General features: G+C 41.5%; 3 protein-coding genes across 10 annotated transcripts in view; 2 read left to right on the top strand and 1 right to left on the bottom strand.

Annotated features, from left to right (window-relative positions):
- Window positions 1-2,505, top strand: part of CSTPP1 (centriolar satellite-associated tubulin polyglutamylase complex regulator 1) — a 167,191-nt gene extending 164,686 nt beyond the window's left edge. For all 6 annotated transcript variants that reach the window (XM_088145691.1, XM_088145696.1, XM_088145695.1 and 3 more), the window contains 2 exons: window positions 1,399-1,462; window positions 1,905-2,505. In XM_088145691.1, coding sequence (XP_088001817.1) covers window positions 1,399-1,462; window positions 1,905-2,085 — 245 coding nt within the window. In that variant the 3' untranslated portion in view covers window positions 2,086-2,505. The remainder of the gene's footprint in view (window positions 1-1,398; window positions 1,463-1,904) is intronic.
- Window positions 2,506-2,946: 441 nt separating this feature from the next.
- Window positions 2,947-21,881, bottom strand: ARFGAP2 (ARF GTPase activating protein 2). Of its 2 annotated transcripts, XM_007436056.4 has the most exons (17): window positions 21,730-21,881; window positions 21,282-21,400; window positions 19,037-19,109; window positions 18,623-18,754; window positions 18,468-18,548; window positions 14,864-14,966; window positions 14,087-14,143; window positions 12,808-12,852; window positions 12,179-12,231; window positions 11,364-11,500; window positions 10,929-11,060; window positions 7,572-7,700; window positions 7,351-7,485; window positions 7,104-7,230; window positions 6,896-6,986; window positions 6,517-6,635; window positions 2,947-4,779 (listed from the first exon to the last, which is right to left on the bottom strand). In XM_007436056.4, exons 1-17 carry the CDS (start codon window positions 21,799-21,801, stop codon window positions 4,759-4,761), a joined length of 1,626 nt encoding a protein of 541 aa, XP_007436118.1. In that variant the 5' UTR covers window positions 21,802-21,881; the 3' UTR covers window positions 2,947-4,758. The 2 variants fall into 2 exon arrangements, with proteins under 2 accessions (XP_007436118.1, XP_007436119.1); XM_007436057.4 differs by lacking the exon at window positions 12,808-12,852.
- DDB2 (damage specific DNA binding protein 2) overlaps window positions 21,857-22,096 on the top strand; it is an 83,676-nt gene continuing 83,436 nt past the window's right edge. Inside the window, exon 1 of one of the 2 annotated variants that reach the window (XM_088145681.1) lies at window positions 21,857-22,073. In XM_088145681.1, coding sequence (XP_088001807.1) covers window positions 21,994-22,073 — 80 coding nt within the window. In that variant the 5' untranslated portion in view covers window positions 21,857-21,993. The remainder of the gene's footprint in view (window positions 22,074-22,096) is intronic. The other variant, XM_088145684.1, reaches the window with a different exon arrangement.

Raw genomic sequence — 22,096 nt, 5'->3', positions numbered from 1 at the left:
TTTTTACTGTAAACCACCCAGAGTCACTCTACAGTGAGATGGGCAGTGACAAATTTGAAATATTAATTAATTAATTAATTTCATGCTGGAGTCTCCCTTTCTTCATCGAGGAAACCAAGACTGTTAAGGAAATTGGCAACCTGAATCTGCTAGATTCAGCGAATGCTTCATGAATTGAATCCTTTTCCACATTGCTTATGCTGAGAATGAAAACCAAGACCAGCTCTGCTCACAGGCTCATCATGTAGCTGACAAGGAATGAGGAAGGAAGAGGAACAAGTAAATTTAGGCATCAAGTGCTAGCATTAGATATCTAAGCAGTATCATCTGTCCAGGACAGATGGGCCTCTCTGCCAGTAAACGTACACATATTGTATCAATCTGCCACTCACAACTCCCAATTTCAGTAACTCTCCTTGCAACCAGTAATGGTTCAAAAGAAAGTTCATTTATTGAGAACAAGTGTACAGTTCCAAAGCATTGCTAAGACTGAGCCCATGCATGCCAAAAGTTCCTTTTACGTTTTTCTCTTCCCCCTTGCATCCCCCTGACCTCCCAGTCTTCTCACACTCGACCTTGAGCATTCCTCAGTCTTTGATAACAGCCCATCTGCCTCTAATGGTCATTTCGTTCATCCATCCTTCCAGATCCTACTAGCACCCCCCCCCATCTCCTAATGGCAGAACCCAAGCAAGCAAGCAAGCTGGCAAGTAAGGTGGTTAATTGATTGTGAGGATTCTGACACACATGCACAATCCTGCTGCAGCTATAAGCTGCTGGTGAATGGTAAGGACCTCAGAGTTAGCATCCTTTCTGCTCTGCAGGGCTTATTTTTTTTAGCCTGCTTATGTATGCTTAGGGTGATTTCTTTGAAGATGGCAGCTATGCAGGTTCCTTTGTCACCATAAGGAAAGCTTATGTGTTGCATCCTAAGCAAGAAAAGTTAACAGGAGAAAGCCTTTGGAGACCTCCCCCACAAAATACAGTGTGCAGGTAACACGTTCAATTGAAGGACATCAATAGGACATCCTTACACTGAGCTGACAGGATGCTGTGCTGTTACAGAAATGTTTCCTATGGGAGTATGACACAATCCTCCAAATGCAGCAGTTGTGAAAAAGATGATCAGGCAGTTGGCAGGATGAGTATCTGTAAATTCAATTGCTTTTTGAAAAAAGCTAACAAACTTAGGTGCCATACACCATGCAGAGATCAGTTTGCAGCATGAATTCCACCATGGAATTGTTGAGAAGCAGATCCTCCTTTCCCCATATTTCCATTTTCATGTATGGATTCACTTCAGACTCCAGAGAAGCTCCATAGTATTATGATGTATAAATCCTTATTCTTGCTTTAGAATTTAAATTGAGCTTTTCCTTTTTTGCTGTTCATTCTCAGGAGCTCTCCCAGAGAAAGGAGACTTGCTGCTTGACCCAGTTATGGATCAGGAATTAGAGAAACTGTAAGTACTTTTAAAAGAGAGCAACTAAGTCACTAAGGCACCATTATTTTACCTTTTAGGTGTCACATGAGGGTTCTTGACGTTAATGTAACAGCAATGGTAATTTTTCCTTTGACTCTAAAACATGGCAGGTAAACAGTTGAAATTAATTCAAGAACCAAAGGAAAGCATTGTGCAGTTGATAGGAATATCAAGAAAGGAGCAAGCCTGCATCACCAAATGTTAGGTCCTAGAAAAGTTCCAAATAGGCCACTATTTCCATAGGAGCAAATATCTGGCCTTCGAAGGGAAGGAGTTGGCAGAAGACTGCATTCCCTTCTCAACTTTTTAGCAAATTGTCTGTCAATAGATCCTTTTACACATTCCTCAGTATGTCTTCACCAGCTTTTATAGTGACAGTTTGAATCCAACCAAAGTAACAGCATGTTTTATCTTCTTTCAGGATTGCACCAGTTTCTGGCCTTTCAGTTTCCAATTCTGTCGGTGCTAGTGGGGATGCAACAAACATGCCTTCTCGTGCTTCTCCACGGATCTGTTCCCTTTGGAGGCCTCTCCACCACCGTCGAAAAATGGATACCGAAAGCGATGGCTCCACAGAAGAGACAGATTCTTCAGAGAACTGATAAATACAGGATTAGCAGGTCCTTATAACAGAAGCAGTGTGAAGTTTAGGAAAAAGGGGATGGAGACCAATTCCAGTTGTAGGATCATACTGCTCTCTTGTGGCAAATATGTCAAATTGATTGAAATATGAGAACATTTGTTTCAGTGTTAAGAAATTAATTCTCAGTATGGAGTTTGCATCACAATCTTTTGAACTCTGTTGTACACACAAGAATTTACCTTTTCTCCACATATGTACCCTTTATTAGATTCTCAATATTAAAGTATTTCATAAAAGTTCAGATCAGACAGGAAAACACTTGGCTTTGATGAATGGGTAATTTTTTTTCACTGTGGGTTCAGGAGAACAGAAAAATATTATTCTGTAAACTTTAAGCTACCCGTGAACTGTAATATATAGAAAAATAAAGAACGTTGCACAAGGCAAGTAGATCAACTGAGATTTCTTGCATCAAAAGTTATATTGTAAAATGTAATAACTATCATTTTCTAGATGTCTTCTGGAAGGAAGTAAAAAGTAGTGTTGAAGAATCACGACAAAGGACTTTTTCGCACTCCTGGGGAAGAGAACTATGATTGGTATCCAGCTGAAACTAAAAGGCAATATTCCTTGCAGTCAAAAAATAAATAGCCACCATAATATTACAGAATGCTTCCAGACTTTAAAAAAAATAAAACTAACACAAATGGCAAACTTTAGCCTTATTTTCACACTAGACCACTCTAAATTGTTCATCTTTCTTTAAATCTAATTTTCATTCCTAGAGCTTAGTATAGAAAGCAAGATGGGGGGGGATGGCTTTCTACCTATGTATTTTTTTATTATTATTTAGGGCCCAGGAAAGAACGAACCACAAGAGTTGAGAACACAGGAATCCCATCTGATTTATTGGAGGGGAGGGAGACTCCATTCCCTCCCCTTTAAAACCCGCATACAGCAGTGCCATAACTTTGGCTGCATGAAGCTTATTGATATTCCCATGAATCTCAAGTACACAGATGATTCAAGCAGGGAAGCCTCTTCCAATCTCAGAATAAAAAGCAGTGGCCTGATATGAAACTCTGCAAACCCCTTGCTCAAGAACTGAGCAAGCAGTTTTAAATCTGCAACACTCAAAACTGGAGAGGGTATTATTTTCAGAATCCTATGAACACAAAAGGAGAAGCAAGCAGAGGGGGAAATTTCTGGTCAGTCCATGCAGGCATTTATTTTCATAGGAAGTGCACAAGGTGTAAGCAGATTAATTGCGCTAACGAATACATTAATGTGAAAGTGGGTAACCTCAAAGGATATTGGTAACCTTATCTGCCTCTAGCAAGTGTACCTCACTGAAACTCAAAGACATCATTTCAGCGTATTCTTGGTGATTGCTCTATTAAATGACAGGCTTGCCTTCTTAGGGGATACAGTAGATTTTATGGCGGCTTCCAGATGAACCCACAGCTGCAGTAGCAACAATCATGCAATTTGAATGCAAAATGGTTACAACAGCAAGCACCATTTCACAAGGAAATCATTCTCCCACTCTGCTGAAATGAGAATACTTCCAGTGGCAAAATATCACTGAAACCAGGGATACAGCATGCAGATGCAGTAGGGGGCTTTGCAGCAAAATACCTTCTATTGTCTCGGGCATGAGATTAGCAATGTAGGATGGAATGGAGCATTTATCTGCTCCAGTTCCTCTTTGATCAGTAAAGCTATACCAATTTATGAGAACAATCCCAGAAAGCATATGGACAAGAGTGAAACCCAGATAGGTCGAAAAAGCCACCTTGAAACTGATTTTGTTTCTGTATACAGTTTGCAGAACAGCTATGATGTTCAGTCAAGTCCATCCATGTGATTCATAAGGAAAGTTAGTAGTAGCAATGGCTGTGCAACAAAAATGGGACACAGTGAATGGAGTGAATAGTTATAGTCACACTCATTTCAGCTCCAATATCTTTTAACATCTGAAATAAAAAATCAGACAGCACCCAATGAACAACCATTTGATTATATGAAAGGTCTGATAACCTTTTCTTCATTTATCACTGAAGATCTCTTATCTCCTGTATCAATCTATCATCGGTCATATTTGCAGAATAAAAGGATCTTAATTAAGGCCAAGAGTGCTGACCTTTCACTGCATGCTGTATGTTTGTGCTTTTAAGCTACTACTCTCAAAGGGTGCATCATACTGGTTCCATAAGGCAGTAAGATTACCATGGACAGAGGAAGGAATTTCACTCTATTTTGGAGCATGGGTTCTAGAGAGTCTCCACCAATGCAACATTTACTGCAGTTTGCCTCTGAATGCAGAAGCATGAAGAATATTACACACTACTTCCTGCTTCCACAATACTAAGTCCACCAACAGCAGTCAGGGAGATGAATAGAAATATAAAGAGCAGCACCACAATGACAACTGTACCCTATCTCAGTCCGCAGCAGCAGAGGGATGTTCTCTGGAAAGGCCCATACTTCAGTCGCTGAAGGCTGGGTTTTGACAAAATATTTGTTTTCTAATACAAAACAATATCCAGAAAACCTTCGAGTACAGAACAAGCATGTCCATTTCCTCTATTCTCAAGAGCCCTCAGCCATGCTCAGCTTAGAAGTGATCCTGCAGAGTTTCAAGTTCAAGTGGTGTTCCGTCAATGGCCAAGAGGTACAGTCTTCTAGATCATCAGTATGAACCATAGCGGTCCTAAGGGTAAGAGGGGAAAAGAGAGAGAGAGAGAGGCAAAAAACAGACCATTTAACAAATTGTCCATAAACATGACTGAAGATTTCTGTATGACTTATGAGCCAGTCATATCAAAAAGGGTAAGAGGGGAAAAGAGAGAGAGAGGAAACTATTAAGGTCTGTGAAGTGGTTTACAAAAAGATACTATCAGAGTAGAGAACTCTATGCAATCATCCCAGAATGTCAGAAAAAATGAGGATGGGAATTTACTTTAGCTTCATTACTAGACAATTCTTTGAGCATGCATGTTTACACAACTAACACAAATATAAAAAACAAATAGATGCAGGATTGAACTCAAGACTTGCACACCATGCCTGAAGTATGAATGGAATCTGGGTCACTATTCAAGACAGTATATGGTGGTCCTTTCTTTTCCTCTGCCACGTTATTAAGTATATGGTAGAGAAATATGGATGACCTTATTGTTCAAGAAAAATATCCACCAAACTTGTAAATTGAGCCTAACCAAAACTCTAGAGCAACTCATTCACTAGCAACATTGAAGAGTGTTTTGTTTTATTTTAGGAAGATCCTTCCGTTTAGTGTGTCTAATTATTTTTATCCTTGAGTTTGCTGCCATTTTACTATCTTACCATCAACCGTGGCTAGTCAGTCAACAACACGGAAGATGTTAAGCTCCCTTGTTGGGCCTCGTCTTGATGTCTGTGCTTTCTTTGGCTTTATTTTCAAATAACTATTATCCTCTTTGGAGAGTTCAGAAGTCTCCTTAAGGACTTATTCTACTGCATGCTATATAAATACAGTTCAGATAGGGTTGCAAATCCCACTAATACAGTATTAGTTGGGAGATATATCTGGCTGTAATATCAAAGTTTCTATTCAAAATCAACATTTTAACATCACCTTATTTGCATACAGTGCCATTATCAACTGGATCCAAGTAGCTTGGCAAAATTTGCAGGTTCAAACTGATCATGAAAAATACAATATTTCTTTAGGTGGACTAATCAACTAGTTGTCTTAGATGTACTTAAATTAGAGCTTTTGAACCCCACTTGGCAGAATTAAGTAATGTGACGCCCATGAGCATCAAGTTCTTTTGTTTCAAAAATATACAGGAAAAAGGCATGCTGAAATGCAAATTGACAGCCTCCAGCATTATCTCTATTTTCAGTAATGTTTTGGATCCCACATTGTTGATGAATAATGGCAACTCAAGGTCTTATTTAGAAGCATGCTCAACTGCCCAGAAAAAAAAGACCAAAGTAAGCTAGGCAGATGGAAGGAGGTAGAGGGGATGGCAGGAGCAATCTGACCTATTGTTTTGTAACTGACTGTACTCCCAATGGCACCTACAACATGCTCTCAAAATACTAAAGAACCACCCAGTCTACACTATCATATGAGATTCATCAGTTATTACACGTGCTTTCCATGTAAGCACATTTAATCGCCCATTTAAACCCTCTTGCTAAATTTTCATAGCAAATATATGATTGAGGAGCCTGTGTGGTGTGATGATTAAGACACTAGGCTAGGACTGGGGACACTCAGATTCTAGTTCATCCACCACCACAGAAGCTCACTGGGTGACTATGGGCCAATCATTCTCTTTCAGCCCAACTTCCTACCTGCTGTTACTGTAAGAAAAAAAATATGAGGTAAGAATCCAAGGTACATCATCTTGATCAAGATGGTATACGTTTAATAATTAACTTCCCCCTCACATCTCACCTGCAGTGAGTTCATCACACCGTTGGCCAGGACAGCCATCTTGCCAGCAACAGACTTTACTCCCTGCTTGAACTGAGCAATGTCAGCAGCAGGTAGCACATTTCCAATGGATACACCACCTACCGAGAAGAAAAAATATTAATATGTGTTAGATAACTTTGCCATATAAGGAAGCTACTCCTCTTATGAAAGAGAGCTTAACTGCCTGAGCTCACACATTTTTATAAATCTTACTCTACTCACTGCTCTCTACCAAACTGCCTTCAATATGGAACTGATGGCAGCAAAGCCATGGCGTGAGTCATGAACTCTCACAGCACTATTCCAAAATAGTTCCAAAAGGAACAGCCAAATTCTTTTTTGTTTTTGATGGACATACCTGAATTTGCTGTTTCCGATTCTCCAAAAAGGTCAACAGAACTAATGGCATTGCTTCCAGAGAGCTGCTGGAGCCGGGATCTGGCCTCATACTGGTCGAAACAAAAAGAAAAAAGATAAGGAAAAGAAACTAATATTGGCCAGGTACATTGCTGCTGACAATAATCAGAAATGGGCCTCTGTGGGCAGAGAAATCATAGAAAACCTACCTCAGCATCAACTTCTCGCCCAAAGAACATGTCAGATGAGATGGCTTTGGCACCTGCAAACTTCTGTCGAGCTTCATTAGACTCTACTACTGATACCTTGCTGTCCGTTTCTCTTCTGTTGGTCGGTCTGAATAGAAGAGAAAAGCACTGAAATTTTTCATTCGCTACAAATATCAAGCAGATCCTCTGTACTCTTCATTCACACAGCCCTCTATTAGACCAAAGGACTGCATTCCCCTCATTTTACCTGTCACCAATGGGTCGCATGCTTGAGACCGTGATGTCTGTCTCCTCTTCTCTTTTGTCAAGTCCCCAGGAGGGCATTTCTGTGTCCCATTGTGAACCAAAACCATCTCCTAGTGAGAATGGATTATCTTTGTATCTAGGAACAAATGAGAGAAAGGAATCTATGCAGGCCAGATAGAGAAATATTAACAGAAGTAAAAGTTCAGCAAAGCTTAGTCATACTTGGGTGGTCCAGATGTGAAGCTTCCTGTATCTTCAAAGAGGCCCAGCTGAGACCGAGAGGACTTTACACTCACTGGTGTTTCTTGTTCTATTACTTGCATCTCAGACAGGACAGAGTGTGAAATGGAACTAGAAGAAACAATACAAAGTTAAAAGGCCTGGCAGAACTCCATATTTCCAAATATTTCCTCAACACTAGGATTACCTTGGCACGTATCACTTTTCACTTACTTAAACAGAACTGCTTTTGCCATTTGGATGACTGTTCATCTAATTTAAAGAGATCCTTCTGTGTGTTTTCATGATCCCTTTTGGTTTTACCACCCTAAATAGTTTAACATCATTCATAAATTTGGCTAGTTCATGACGTAGCCCTAAGACAGCTTGTTTTTGAACAAATTAGAATGTACTGGTCCTAACAATGAACCTTGAGGGACTCTAGTTCTTACTTCCCTCTGTTGAGAAAACTGCCCATTCATTCCTACTTCTACTGGGTTTTGACCAGTTAGGAATCCATAAAAGTACAGGTCTGCTTATCCTATGACAGCTAAGTTTACTGAAGAGCCTTTGATAAGGTTGTGTCAAAGACTATACAATATCAACAGAGCCCACTTCAACCCATATTTGTTTGCTGACACTAAAACAGGGATCGGCAACTTAGGGCCCGTGACCCTGATATAACCTGCATCCAAAATCATCTGGCCCATAGTCCCAAAAATATATGTATATTCACCCAGGCCATGAAAGAGAGAATGCTAGCCACCTCCTTGGGCAGCTGTTTTGGCAATGGCTTCATCTGCCCCCTTGGCATGGGTGCTGGTGAGAGAAAGAGTGAGCCATGAGGCAGAGGAGGAGGAAATGGCAGCAGCATAGCCTCTGGCCCCTATATGAAGAAGATTGCCAACCTCCTCATCAAAATAACCCCTAAAAGATTTTTCTTTGTGGAATCCATGCTAACCTTCTTTCAGCAAAACTTGTTCCTCTCTATGCTTAGTTACTGATTACTATCAATTTGCTTGCAACAGACCTTAAGCTGACTGGTCTACAGTGTAAATTTTTAAAATCTCCCTCAAATTCCTTTTGTTGTTGTTGTTTAAATTGCATTACATTAGTGACCTTCCAGTCTTCTTATAGTGAGCTTAATTTTAGTGAAAAGCTAGATAGTTTTGCTAGGAAGTCAACAATTTCACATTGTGTTTATAAGAACTTTCAGGTGGATACCATCAGAACCTGATGATTTGTTACAATGTCATCTCTCAAGCTGTCCTACAATAACTTTTCTTCTTATCTCAATTGGCTTTAATGGTTCCAATCCCATCCCTAAGAAAATTAGTGCAGGCTCAGGCATTTTCCCTATATCTTCTGTACTAAGACAGATGCAAAGAATTCACTCAATTTCTCTGAAATTTCCATATCCTCCCTGAAAATCTCTTTTGGCCCAGCTGTCTCCCTGGCTGGTTTTCTGCTTCAAAAACATTTAAATAAGTTTTTATTTAATAAGTTCTTCATGTTTTTCTGCTATACTGTCTTCATTTTTTCTTTCTACATTATTATTGTTGGTCGCACAGTCAGCCTGATTTTTAGACTGGATTTGACATTTTTATCCACCTCTGAGTCCTTCCCAAGGACCTGGGATAGGCAGATGTTGTTGTTTGATGGTGTTAAAGGTCCTGTTGCAGGATGTAAGCTGTTCCAAGTAAAGCTGCCTTTTGCAATTGACTGTTGGTGATTTTGTCAATGCTGATGGTCTTCGAGTGGTATTCCAGATGTTTTGGGTTTGCATCCAAGGTGCCTATTACTATTGGTACTATCTTTGCTTTCTGTTGCCACAGTCGTTCTATTTCTATTTGCAGATCTTTTTATCTTGTAATTTTCTCCAGTTCTTTCTCTTCTATTCTGCTATCTCCAGGTATTGCAATGTCCACTATCCAGACTTCTTTGTCTTTCTTATCAATAGTTGTTAAGTCTGGTGTGGCAGGTGCTTGTCTGTTTGAATTCTAAAGTTCCAGAGCACTTTAGCTTCCTCGTTTTCTATTACTTTGTTTGGTTTGTGGTCCCACCAGTTCTTGCTTGCAGGCAAGTGGTATTTCTTGCAGATATTCCAATGAACCATTGTTGCTACTTTGTCATGCTATTGTTTGTCTGTCTCTTTCTTCAACTTTCCTGCTTTTAGCCATTGCCAGGTCTTGTTGTTTTCTGTTTTGCCTGCTAGGTTTGTGTGTGTGTGTGTGTGTATGCACGCGTGTGTGTGTGTGTGTACTGGCCATGTAATACTTTGCCTTGTCATGTCTCTTTTCTATTCTTCATTTGGTCTTTCTTGTAGGCCAGTTCGTCCTCTTCAGTATTCAGTAAGCCTTCATGGTGTGCTAGTTTTGTTGCATCTTTTTCACTTTCCTTCAGATATTCTTCCAATTCCCTTTTTTCTTCTTCAACTGTCTGGTGTACTTGCAACATTCCACGCCCACCTATGCTCCTTGATAAGTAAGAGTCTGTCAACATTGCTGTGTGGATGAAGGGCATGATTCATTGTCATTATTTTTCTGGTCTTCCTATCCAGGGCTTCTAGTTCAGTCTGAGTCCAGTACATTATTCTAGCTGTGTATCTAATGACTGGAATTGCCCAGGTGTTAATTGCCTTGATGGTTTGGACTTTAAGATCTTCTTCACTCTCATGATGTATTCACTCCTAACCTTCTTCTTGACTTCAAAGTGCTGGAAGGATGCCCAGGTATTTGTAGTGATCTTCTTCATCCAGACTCTTGATGTTATTTCCATAAGGCATCTTGATTCCTTCAGTTTTCACTATTCTCCCCTGTTGATCTGGACTGAGTATCCAGTCCAAACTCCATTGCAATATCTTGGCTGTATATTTGGACAGTGTTGAGCAGCGATTCTATTTCAGAAGTTTTTCCATACAGCTTCTGATTGCCCATGTAAAGGAGGTGGGATAGCCTGGCAGATGTTTTTGATCTTTTGATAGCCATGGCCTAACTTCCTCCTCCTCCTCTTCTTCCTCCTCCTCCTCCTCCTCTTCATCATCATCATTGCCACCACCACCTTTTTCTATCACAGTTTGTGCTTTTTTTGTTACAATAGGATTTCCCTATCTTGTACAGATTTCTGAATGCTATATGAATATCACATTAGCTTCTTCTTGGATTTGGCTGACCTTTTCTTACTGCAATTTCTTACTGCAAGGGCCACAATATAAAAGGGGGCTAAAGATATGCAGCAGCTAAACAGCCTTTGGAAATGGCAAAGGCACAGATCTTCCATTTGTAGGCCTACTGAGACTGCTAACTGCTTCCAGCCAGGCACTACACAGAAGCTGCTTTTATTCTCCAATAAAGTAAATACCTTCTGGACACCAAGCCCATGCCTAGTCTTTCAGCCTGTTCACGCTTCTTCCCTTCTAAGTTTTGAAGTTTCTTCTCCTCCTTCTTCCGATCAATTTGGAGCTCTTGATAGGCCAATCTCATTGATGCCACTCTGTGAGAAAGACACCACAAGCATCACCAAACCACAGAGGTCAAGTAGAGTTTCTCCATAATGCATATATCCCATCCCTATTCTGAATATAAATATCAGAATGGACTATAGAGAGGCAGGAAATTATCACGACCCATGTTCTGTTCATGGGCAGGCATTGGCCATTATTTTATTTATAAATGCTCAGGTCTGAGTTGGGTATCACATCTTTTTTCATGCTTCATGAGTTCATTCTCCACTTCAATACCCTTGTGAGCAAACCTATGTGAATCCTAACTTGAGGATGCTATAAAAATCACTCACATGGACTCCTCTGCTTGCTTCCTGTACTCAGCTGCCTGTTGCTCTTTCAGCTTTTCAGCCATCTGGGCCTGCCGTTCAACTTCTGTAAAGCTCTGGCTGCTCACTTTTTGAGCTCCAAGACCTTTTTTGGCTCCCAGCTAGAAGAAACAAAAGCAGAATAAAAACTGTCAAGAAAGCAAGGACTACGGAAAATGTGAAAGTCACTGAACCTGTAACATCAGAGGAATTTGCATGAATTACAGCAACCTATGTAAGGGCACAACAACAAAAATTGAAATATCTGTTTATCATGCCATTTCAGAATTACTTTGGTCCTTTTTATTAAGGCAAACTAAGATATAAAGCAATATCCTCCATTTTGCAAGCTTTGCTGTATGAACCAAAAGAGGCTTTTTTGGGGGGGGGTCTATTATCTTTGCCCCAAGACTACATCACAAAGTCAAATGCAAAACATAAATATACTTTAGTGTCTGAGGTCAAGAAACTATCTGTCTGTGACAGTTAACCAACACTCAAAATAAATACAGTGTTGCAGCAATTCCCCAAGAGCTAGATCCATGGCATTACTAGGACTATTTCAAAGTACTATTAGTATGCAGAAGGGTTTCCAGTTATGATGCTGCTGTCCACCAAGAGCAGAGGAAATGGAAGGAGAAGAATGAGGCAAGTCCTCGTTGGCTTGCAAAAGGAATGGACAGCAGCAACAGGAGAAAAGGAAGTTCTTGCAAAGGGTCACTCAGATGGTGCACACCTTTGCCAGAAAAAGCAAGCAGATGTATGCCGCAGAAAGGCAAAGTCTCCAGCAGCAGACGTACCCCTTTCTTTGCCGCACCTGCCTTCTTCTTTCCAATGAGAGAAGGCTTTATTTCTGCAATAAAGAGAAACAATGATGGATGAGCAGAGCATCATCACCATATTTTAAGGCTGTTATGATAAAAAGGCTACCATGGCCAAGTGTCCTATAGGCATGGTTAATACACCCAGCAGGTCCAGCAGCAGCACACAGATTCAGAGTCAATATGACCAGCCACACCATGCAATTTCAGATTAGTAGCCGCTTGGGCCTCTCCTTCCAGGTAAGAAAGCAGTATAATGATCACACTAAGATGTGGCCTCTTTGGTAGACAGTGAGCTCAGAACTGTCAATGGGAAGAGTCCAGTAGAAACAAAGCATTGTTGTAAACTTAAAGAGGCATTTTTATTGCGGGTTGCTTAGTAATTTCCAAACAACCAAAGCAGGTAGAATACAAATGTCCCTTTGCAATTTGTGCCACATGTATTTGCCAAAATGCCAGAAGCAAAATATAACTTAAATTTCACTGCTAAGTAAGAGCAATTCCTTCCATATTTGGGTTGAGATCTTAAAGGTACAAGACAGCTAAACTCAGAGCAGGAAGCAGAACCACAGAAATGGAAGGCAAATAGTCCACACAGAGCCAGTTACCTCTGGCTGGAGTTGCCCCTTGTGAAGACAGACACATGGATGCGTCTGAAGGAGAAAGAGACATGCATGTATTTGATTCTAAAAATATGATTTTTAGATAAAGGTTGAACATACAAGTCTGACCATCAGCAAGAGATCCCACACAAGACTGCAGGTACTATGATCTATAGACCCAGTTCAGACAAGATATCTCATCTGGCAAATCTTCAGCTGTGGCAAATACTGTATATACTCATGGATAACCTGAGAATTTAAGGTGTCAAAATGCATCTAAAAAATTGGGTTTGGCTTACCTGAGGATGGGCTTATCCGCAAATATATACGGTAATACTTTTTTCTAGACTACCTGTATTTCCTTATATACTCACGTATAAGCCCATCTGTGGATAAGCAGAGCCTTGAATTTTTAATCAAAATACCATGAAAAATGCAGGTCACCTTATCTGTGGGTGGCACATTTTCATGGTATTTGGTTAAAATTCAAGGGACAGTTTATGGGCTTATACCGTATATATGGTATATTTCATATAGTTATTCATCAACAATGACATCTAAATCAAGATAGTGGGTTTAAAGGTCTTTCTCCCTATAAGGATTTGGTGCAGCTTTCATATTCTTGTATGAGAAAAAGCATGGATGTTATGGGAAATCGTGTTATTTTTTTCCAAGGATATTTACACCCAAGTGAAGGGAGCATATAAATAATGAAAATGAGATATAATAAATATCTGACTAAGATCACGACATAAGAATCAGGCCACAGTCTGGACTAGTTGGACATTTCTCTTGAAGAACAAGCCAAGGCCATACCAGCTTGCTACTACCTCAATCCTCCTGGGAAATGTTATCCGAGACTACAGAATCACAGGGATATCAACTAATTCTTAGGAAAACCCTTCTGACAGACAACCTGTTTAATGGGGAATCAAACTGACTCGGGCAGTTATAAACTCTTCATAATTAAAATGTTTAAAAATAAAAACTGGATGGCTCCCTATTAGAGATGATACAGACACCTCTGGACAGCAAGGGATTAGACAGCTGACATTTTAACATTCCTTCCAATGATTCTATAGTTTCCAAAAAGATGAAATTTAAGTTACTCAATTCCTACTACAATGCTGCAATAAGCAATTCAGAATGAGAACTATTCATCTTCTCAACTCAGTAGAGCGTCTGAAATATATCTATGGTCAGTGCAAACCATCTGATGAAGTGAAACTGACAATCACTAGTGGCATTGTGCATTGAGGAAGATAGAGGACATCTTTATACTTACCAAGAGAGCCTTTGGGAGAGGTGCTCAACAAATCAATAGAAGGACCCTGGTCAGCCTCTACAGAGAAAAAAAAGTTTCCCCAAACTGTGATGTTCTAGAAACATTACACATGCCTCATAGCACCACAATTCCATGAAGAAACTACTGAAATAAACTGAGAGACTTATCAGAGTGGCCCTTATAGCAAATGACTGATTCAGTGAAAGCCAGTTTGAATATACGGTTTGTTGTTACTCTACTGACTGCAACTACGGTTTAATGTGATATGAAGATAAGGACACAGGACTAGTAGTTTCTAGCATGTTTCTGGTTTTAACACTCCCAAGCAACTAAAAAAGGAAGGAAATTAACAGAAACTAGACTAACATGCCATCACAACTTTGCTTATCTACAAATTTTGGCTTGATCTTGCTCTTTCAATAAGCTATGATTAAAACAAGCTATATCTCAGCCTGGTGTATGAATACAACCAAATATCAACTAACAGACATGCTTTCACATATCATACATTTTTCCTGTTGGAATACAAGACTTCTAAATGATTCAAACAGGTAAATGCTCTTTAGCAGAAAAAATGTTCAGTTCAGGAAAACAAAATAAAGCAAGCTACTACATGTATCCCTGAACTGATTACCTAATTTTGGTGTATCAAATTATACAGTCTGTATGATATGGATTCTCTGCTGATCATCTAGCTTAACAGCAACCACGGTTCACTCCATCCAGTAGGGATATTGAAAGAGCAACGAAGTATTTGGCTTCTGCTTTGGTACTTACGTGAAACCTCGCTATTTTCAGACGGCTTTGCTGTTTTCTCCAATTCTGATGTGGACTCTACTGTGCTCTGCCCTGTCTTAGCCACATCCCAGTTATTACAAGCCTTAAAGAAAACAAATCAATTCTCAGAAAGGCTCAGCAATGTTAACGCATTCATAACTCAAACAATTAACAAATTAGTTACCATAAGACCTGGCCTAATAAGCCACGTAGACAGCAAGTATTACTACAGTGGTACCTCGGGTTACGAACTTAATTCGTTCCGTGACCCTGGTCGCGACCTGAATTGGTCGCAACCCGAAGCAAATTTTCCCATAAGGTTCAATGTAAATACGGTTAATCCATTCGGAAACATATGTATTTTATTTTTAAACCACAAAACCATGAAACAAAGTACAGTACAGCACAGTATGAAGAGGGAGAATGCTGACCTTGCTCGAGGCGATTTCTGGCGTGGAGGACAGGAAGGCGGGTGGGGAGGAGGTTATTGTTTGGAGGGAGAGTCCCCCTCCAAAAGGACATCGGGGAGATCTCCTTCAGGGGTTTCCTCTCTTCTTTGCCTCTTAGCTGCAGGCTCAGTTCTGGGGAAAAACCTGTCTAAAGTCAGTTGTTTTTTCCTGGGCTGCATAACCCTCCGGAAATGAGAGACCACGTTGTCATTCATCATGTTCAACACTCTGTTTGTCACAGTTCTGTTGGAGTGGTGCTTCTCAAAGAAATCTTGGCACTCATTCCATTTCTCCATGATGGATTTTAGTACATCACTGCTCACCTCCTCCCCGTCCTCCTCTTCCTCAGTGGAATGCTCCTCACCAAGCGCTTTCTGTTGCTCACTCTGGAGCTCAGCAAGTTCTTCTGTGGTCAGCTCCTCCTTATGGTCCTCAACAAGCTCCTCTATGTCAGCATCATCGACAACCAGACCCATGCTCTTGCACATGGACACAATCTCCTCCACTACCTCTGCATCAGACCCTTCAAAGTCATGTTCAGCGACACATTCTGGCCACAGTTTCCTCCAGGCTGAATTTAAGGTCTGGCAGGTGACATCTTCCCAGGCTTTGTCAATGAGGCTGATGCAGTGGAGGACATTGAAATGTTTTTTCCAGAATTCTTTCAGAGGATGTTTCCTCAGTGACATTGAAACACCTGGTGAAGAGCGCCTTTGTGTAGAGCTTCTTAAAGTGCAGATCACTTGCTGGTTCATGGGCTGCAGAAGAGGTGTCATGTTGCGGGGGAGGAACTTTATCTTTATGAAGTCATACTCGGCGTCCATATCATCCACCAAGGCTGGAGGGTGTGCCAGGGCATTGTCCATCAGAAGAAGGCACCTTTCAGGCAGCTGGTTGTCAGACAGGTATTTTTTAACGGTGGGTGCGAACACCTCGTGCAGCCATTCCATGAACAACTGCCTTGTGACCCAAGCTCTCGCATTGGCCCTCCACATGACAGGCAATCTGGCCTTGTTCACATTGTGCACCTTGAACGCACAAGGGGTCTGGGAATGGTACACCAGTAGGGGCTTAATCTTCAGGTCGCCGCTTGCGTTCGCACACAGCAAAAGGGTCAATCTGTCCTTCATGGGCTTGTGCCCTGGCAGTGCCTTTTCCTCCTGCGTGATGTAGGTTCTGTTCGGCATCTTCTTCCAGAAGAGCCCTGTCTCGTCGCAGTTGAACACTTGCTGAGCGACGTATCCTTCCGCCTTCATGAATTCCTCAAATTCTGTCTTGTAGGCTTCTGCAGCAGCCTTGTCAGAACTGGAAGCCTCACCATGTCTTGCCACACTGTGGATGCCACTTCTCTTGAGGAATTTCTCAAACCAGCCTCCGCTGGCTTTAAATTCCTCACTTGCTGCGCTGGTAGAGGGGTTTTTCCGCAGTAAATCACTGTGCAGTTTCCTGGCTTTGTCACAGATCATAGCCTCACTAACGCTATCACCTGCCAGCTGTTTCTCATTCAGCCACACTAACAACAGCTTTTCCTCCTCTTCCAGCACTTGTGTCCTCTGCTTGGTTAACATCGTTACTCCTTCTGCCACATCAGCTCCTCTGATGGCATCTTTATTCTTCAGAATAGTCGAGATGGTCGACTTCACCATCTTGTACTCCGAGCCCAGAGCAGTCACACAAATACCACAATGGTGCTTTTCTATAATTTCCTTCTTCAATTCGATCGTTAGTATTTTCTTCAAAGCCTTATTCTTGCCAAGCCTGCTCTGCAGTTTCTTTGGAGCCATGCTAACAAGCACACCAAAAACCTTCCAAAACGCCACGAAACACACCACAAGCCTCACCGAACATCTCCTTGCTACAGTGATCTCGCTCACAGGAAGCCACGACCGCGTGTCAGCAGGGAAAATGGCCGCGTATCCTGTTCGTACCTCGAGGCGGAGTTCGCAAACCGAAGCAAAATTGTGCAGCCGGAGCTGGTCGTAACCCGAAAAGTTCGTTAACAGAAGCGTTTGTAACCCAAGGTTCCACTGTACTTCCTTAAAGATATGTTCCATTCTGCAGTACAGTCATAAGAACTTATACTGAAATCAATGGGATTTCTAGTTTAAAGTCAAAGTAAATATCAGCCACCAATTCTGAACTTATCCCAAAGAAAAAGGATATTCCAGCTATGAGGCACATACTCCATTTCTGGTACTGGCCAGACAGCCACTTCTAAGAAATTCACAAGAAGAGGAGGAAACAACATGCATCAACTTCTCTAGTGCTCTAGTATTGGTATTATATTGGGTTTGAACAAAGAACAAATATTCTGGAGTTCAGAACATTTGTTAAGAAGGATTATCCAAGTAGTTTGTATTTCAGTGAAAAAGCACAGGCTTTACACACATACAAGTACAGTGTAAAATTCCAGCTCCTTTAATGAGAGCAGCTTTTACAACCTGTTACCCAAAGATTTGTTGGGACTTCAACTCACAGGATTTCTCACAATTTCAACACATCTGGAAGCCACCAGGCTGGGGAAAGCTAACACAGGGATTTTTGACGAAGACCAACCCTGCCCAATACTATATGGCACTGTCCTGATTCAGTACAAAGCAGCTTCACATGTACAATGGCAGCTCAGAATCTCAGTGGACAAAATGAAAATGCCAACTACAGACCAGGTTGTCACTCCAAATGGTTTACCATAAACTAGTACTCAGTTAAAAATAGGTAGTCCTTGCTTTAACAACTGTAACTGGGCTCAGGAACTCTGTTGCTAAAAGACATGATCGTAAAGCAAAAACATCATGTGACCACACCGACTAACAATGGCAGTTCTGGTTGTGGTTGTTAAGCAAATCCTGTGTGGTCATTAAGCATGACATCATGTGATTGCGACTTGCAACTTGCTGCCAGCTTCTCCACTGACTTGGCTTGTCAGAAGCCAGCAGTGAAGGTTGCAATGGTGATCACATGACCATGGGATGCTGTGACGGCCACAACTTCGAGGACCAGCTGTAAGTCTCCTTGTTCAGTGCCGTTGTAACTTCAAATGGTTGCTGAACAAGTAGTCACTAACCAAGGTCTATCTATATTAAGGAAAACCCATCAGATAATTCAACAAGGAAGATCTCTAACTGAAAAGGGCAATTCAAGTTGGCTCAACTCACCTGTGTATGCTCCAAAAAGAAATCAGCATCACTTCTTTCCAGAGAGTGGCCTGGAATTCCACTCAGGCCATCAATCAGGAGCTAAAAAAGGAGAGGATAATTTACCTTGTAATTTTCCATTGTTCCCAAGAGTGTACAGACTCATTGGTACTTACATCATTTCCATATTTGGCCATGGCAGCACTTGCCAGCTGCTGGATCTTCTCTCGGTACATGTGAGCAGCACGGCTATTATACTTGGCGCTGGCATCTGAGGTGATACAGCCATGCTGGCAGAAAAAGGCTGTCTGAAAAGAGAGAAAATATAGTTGATTTCCAGGATCAAAAAGGAAGAACAAACTGAAAACTAGACAACATTTCCAGATACAGATATGTAGTGACTGAGCTTCCACCTGGTACTAGATGATCCAGAAGCATAGAAAAAATTCACCTCGTAACTTTTTAAAATAACTTAATAACTATTCACCAACCCACTTCCCCAATCATAGCATTCTCCAAAAAAAGGACAATTTTAAAAAATCAAGTGCCCATTTAAATCACCAAAGAATATCATTTCAACTGGCACTTACCGCATTGGCATTGCTACCCACTTGCATACACCTCAACTGAAACCAGCTCCAGTTGGAATCAAGCTCTGTAGACCTGCAAGGGGACAAACTGGCATTATATTGTACCCAAATTCAATTCTATTTGGTATTTCAATACCAAATAGATATCAACTATTTCTAAAAGCCAAAATGTCCTTCTGTTACAATAAAATCTGTTGTCATGCCCAAAAACATTAATTTCATTTCTCCTAGCATGATACTTACATTTACCATATGACGCAGCAGATAGTAAAGGCTACCACATTCCAAGCTTTTAATAAATTTGAAGGAGCATAAAGATCATCTTGTTATACAGCTTTCCCCAAATTGTGTCCTCCAGAACTGCTGGCACTAGAGCTCTGTGACTACTATTACAGGCACTCCCAGGTTCCGCTTATGGTCACTCATTCACACACTCACACCCTGTTGAGGCACATGGATCTTGTAAGCCCCCCTTGCTTTCTACCTGGGTTTTCCAGACAGGTGTGGCTAGAACAGACAAGACACACAGCCCTGGGCAAAAGGTGGGAAGGAATTAGGAACATTCACAAATCACTTTTGACCAAACACTGAGGCACAACAGGTTCTTTGGAATACACAGAGACCCAGTGAATTTAAGTAACAGCAAAACTTTACTGGTTACAATGTACATTTGCTCTTTCTCACACACGCACGCACACTCACCCACCCTTACCCACATCCTTCTCTATTAGGCTGCCAGGCACTAGCAAGAGGGACAGAAGCCCCCAAGTCTGGATCCAAAGACTCAAGGAATGGGTGGGCTTCAGGACCCCTTTTATCCCCAAGAGTCCTTGCTTTGTTGATTCACAAGACTGGCAGCTACTCTTGCCTTGTTAATTTACAAATCTGGTAGCTGTTGGGATTGCGGGGAGGTTTCCATATGCTCAGGCCCAACTTCCTTTGTCTGGTTCAGGTGACGATTTTTTCCTTTGTTTTCTTAATGACTTGTTTCCTTCTTATCTACCTCCAGGAAGGGATCTTTTAGACAAGATTCCTGGCTTTTTGTCCTCTCTGCTTACTGCTTGCTTCATTTTTCTGTTATGGCAGCTTCAGCCTAGTCTCACACTACCCAAGGCACTTGATTTAGGGTAGTATTCATGCCTTTCATGATACTCCTCCAATACAAAATTCTAATTCTCTCCTGACAAATTGGGAACATTTATTTATTTATCAGATTTATATCCTATCCCAGTCATAAACAGACCTTTAGCAACTCACAATAACAGGGACTGAGGCGTCTATGGCTTATGCACAAGTTGCTTGTGCGTAAGTAAATCATATATGGCCTGCACTATCCTACAAACAAACCCAAAGACTCCAATTAATTCATCCACAGAACTCAGAAAGAGCCTTATTATTGAAAAGAATCTGAAGATAAATAAACCAGACTCTCCATAGCACCATCTCTTTCTTCCCTTTAAAACAGTAGGAATATACAGCTGCTGTGAAAAAGAGATTAGTGAATCAGGAAAGATTTCTAGTAAAAGTGAGGATGAATCTGATCAACACCATCTTCTAATGTCAATTATTCAGACCTACGAAGAAAGATACATTTTTGTTTTGGTGTTTTTTGGTGCCTTCGAGTCAGTGTTGACTCCTGGCGACTGCCTGGACAAATCCTTGCAGAAATCTTAGCAAGATTTCAGAAGTGGTTTGCCCTTGCCTCATTCTTCCTAGGGCTGAGAAAGAGTGACTGGCCCAAGGTCACACAGCTGGCTTTGTGCCTCACAAAGATACAATGTAAAGTGCCAGAATTATGCCATCTTGAATATTTCTTAAGACAGCAATACTGCAGGACTAGTTAAAAAGTTGTAAAAAAAATAGAAAACAATAGAGAGTTTAAAAACAAGTATGTTAATATAATCAAGAACGTATACACTGATACAATTATTTGATATGAGAAGAGACTAGGATTGGGGAAATAAGATAGTATTATCAGTAGTATTAGCTGTCCCTGACCATGTGTCAAACATGAGATATAAATTATTAAATAAATAATGTGCAAAGGATTCTATGCACATACGGAAAATAAAATTCAATTGTCTTCTTACCTGCATGTGATTAAGATAGATCTGTTCGATGCAGAAATTCATTAGTTATGCAATCAGGTGAATGATGTGGAATGCTAACTCACCTATGTAGCCCTTGATACTGTTTTAACGCGTTTTAACTTACATCCATGTATGGATGTGCAACCACGACTCACCGGATGAAGCTAACATGAACACCCAGCGAGCGGTGGATTCCGGAACAGTCGATACAAAGAAACACCCCATAGGTGATACTGGCCCAGCTCGGGTTCTTTGCTCCGCAATCGAAGCAGGACTACAAGAAACAGAAAAGGTAAGTGCAGAACCAACGGATCGCCCAGGAATGGGGAGACTGGCTCATTGTGCCTTACACCAAATCCATCACCTAGGCAACCACTCGCTCCTCCGATCGGCAGCGGCTACTTTGATGCCGGACCACTACGCGACAACCACTCGACTCAGAGGCTCATTTGCTTCAGACCCGCCACAATCGGGTGTGGAGTCAAGTGGTTACCGGCGAGGGCACTGGGGCGGATCAAGGGTTGGGTCGATTCTGCTCTGAAGCGTCTCGTGACCGAGACAGCAACTGTCGAGCCCTCGGCCCACACACTTCACGGTCAGTACCTTATTGGCTGGGGCAGCTCGTAGCCGCTTGAAAAGGGTCTGAATTTCCGTCCTGCTGGGCCCGGCCGCCATGTTTTCTTTCTCCCAGCACCTACAGCGCTCGGCAACGGGTCACCGCACGGGCCAATCCGCGCGTGTGGGCGGGTTTCTACGGAAGGGTCGCTCTTAGGGTCAGTTCAGAGTGCCGCCGCCATGACACCCGAGGCAAAGTAGTTGGCGAGAGTCAGGATTACGGCCTGCGAAGCTACTGGGAAGCGAAGGACGATGCCCAAAGCCTGTTCTGCCATCAACTGCCCCAACCGGGACACTCGGCAGAACCGTGCAAAAGGGTTATCTTTCCACAGGTCTGAAGAGTTATTACAGCTTT

This window comes from Python bivittatus, unplaced genomic scaffold, assembly GCF_059951505.1.
Source record: "Python bivittatus isolate LINGU-HERP-01145 unplaced genomic scaffold, Pbiv_v1 ctg000480_np1212, whole genome shotgun sequence".
Lineage (NCBI taxonomy): Eukaryota > Metazoa > Chordata > Lepidosauria > Squamata > Pythonidae > Python > Python bivittatus.
This window is presented reverse-complemented; position numbering and strand designations above follow the sequence as displayed.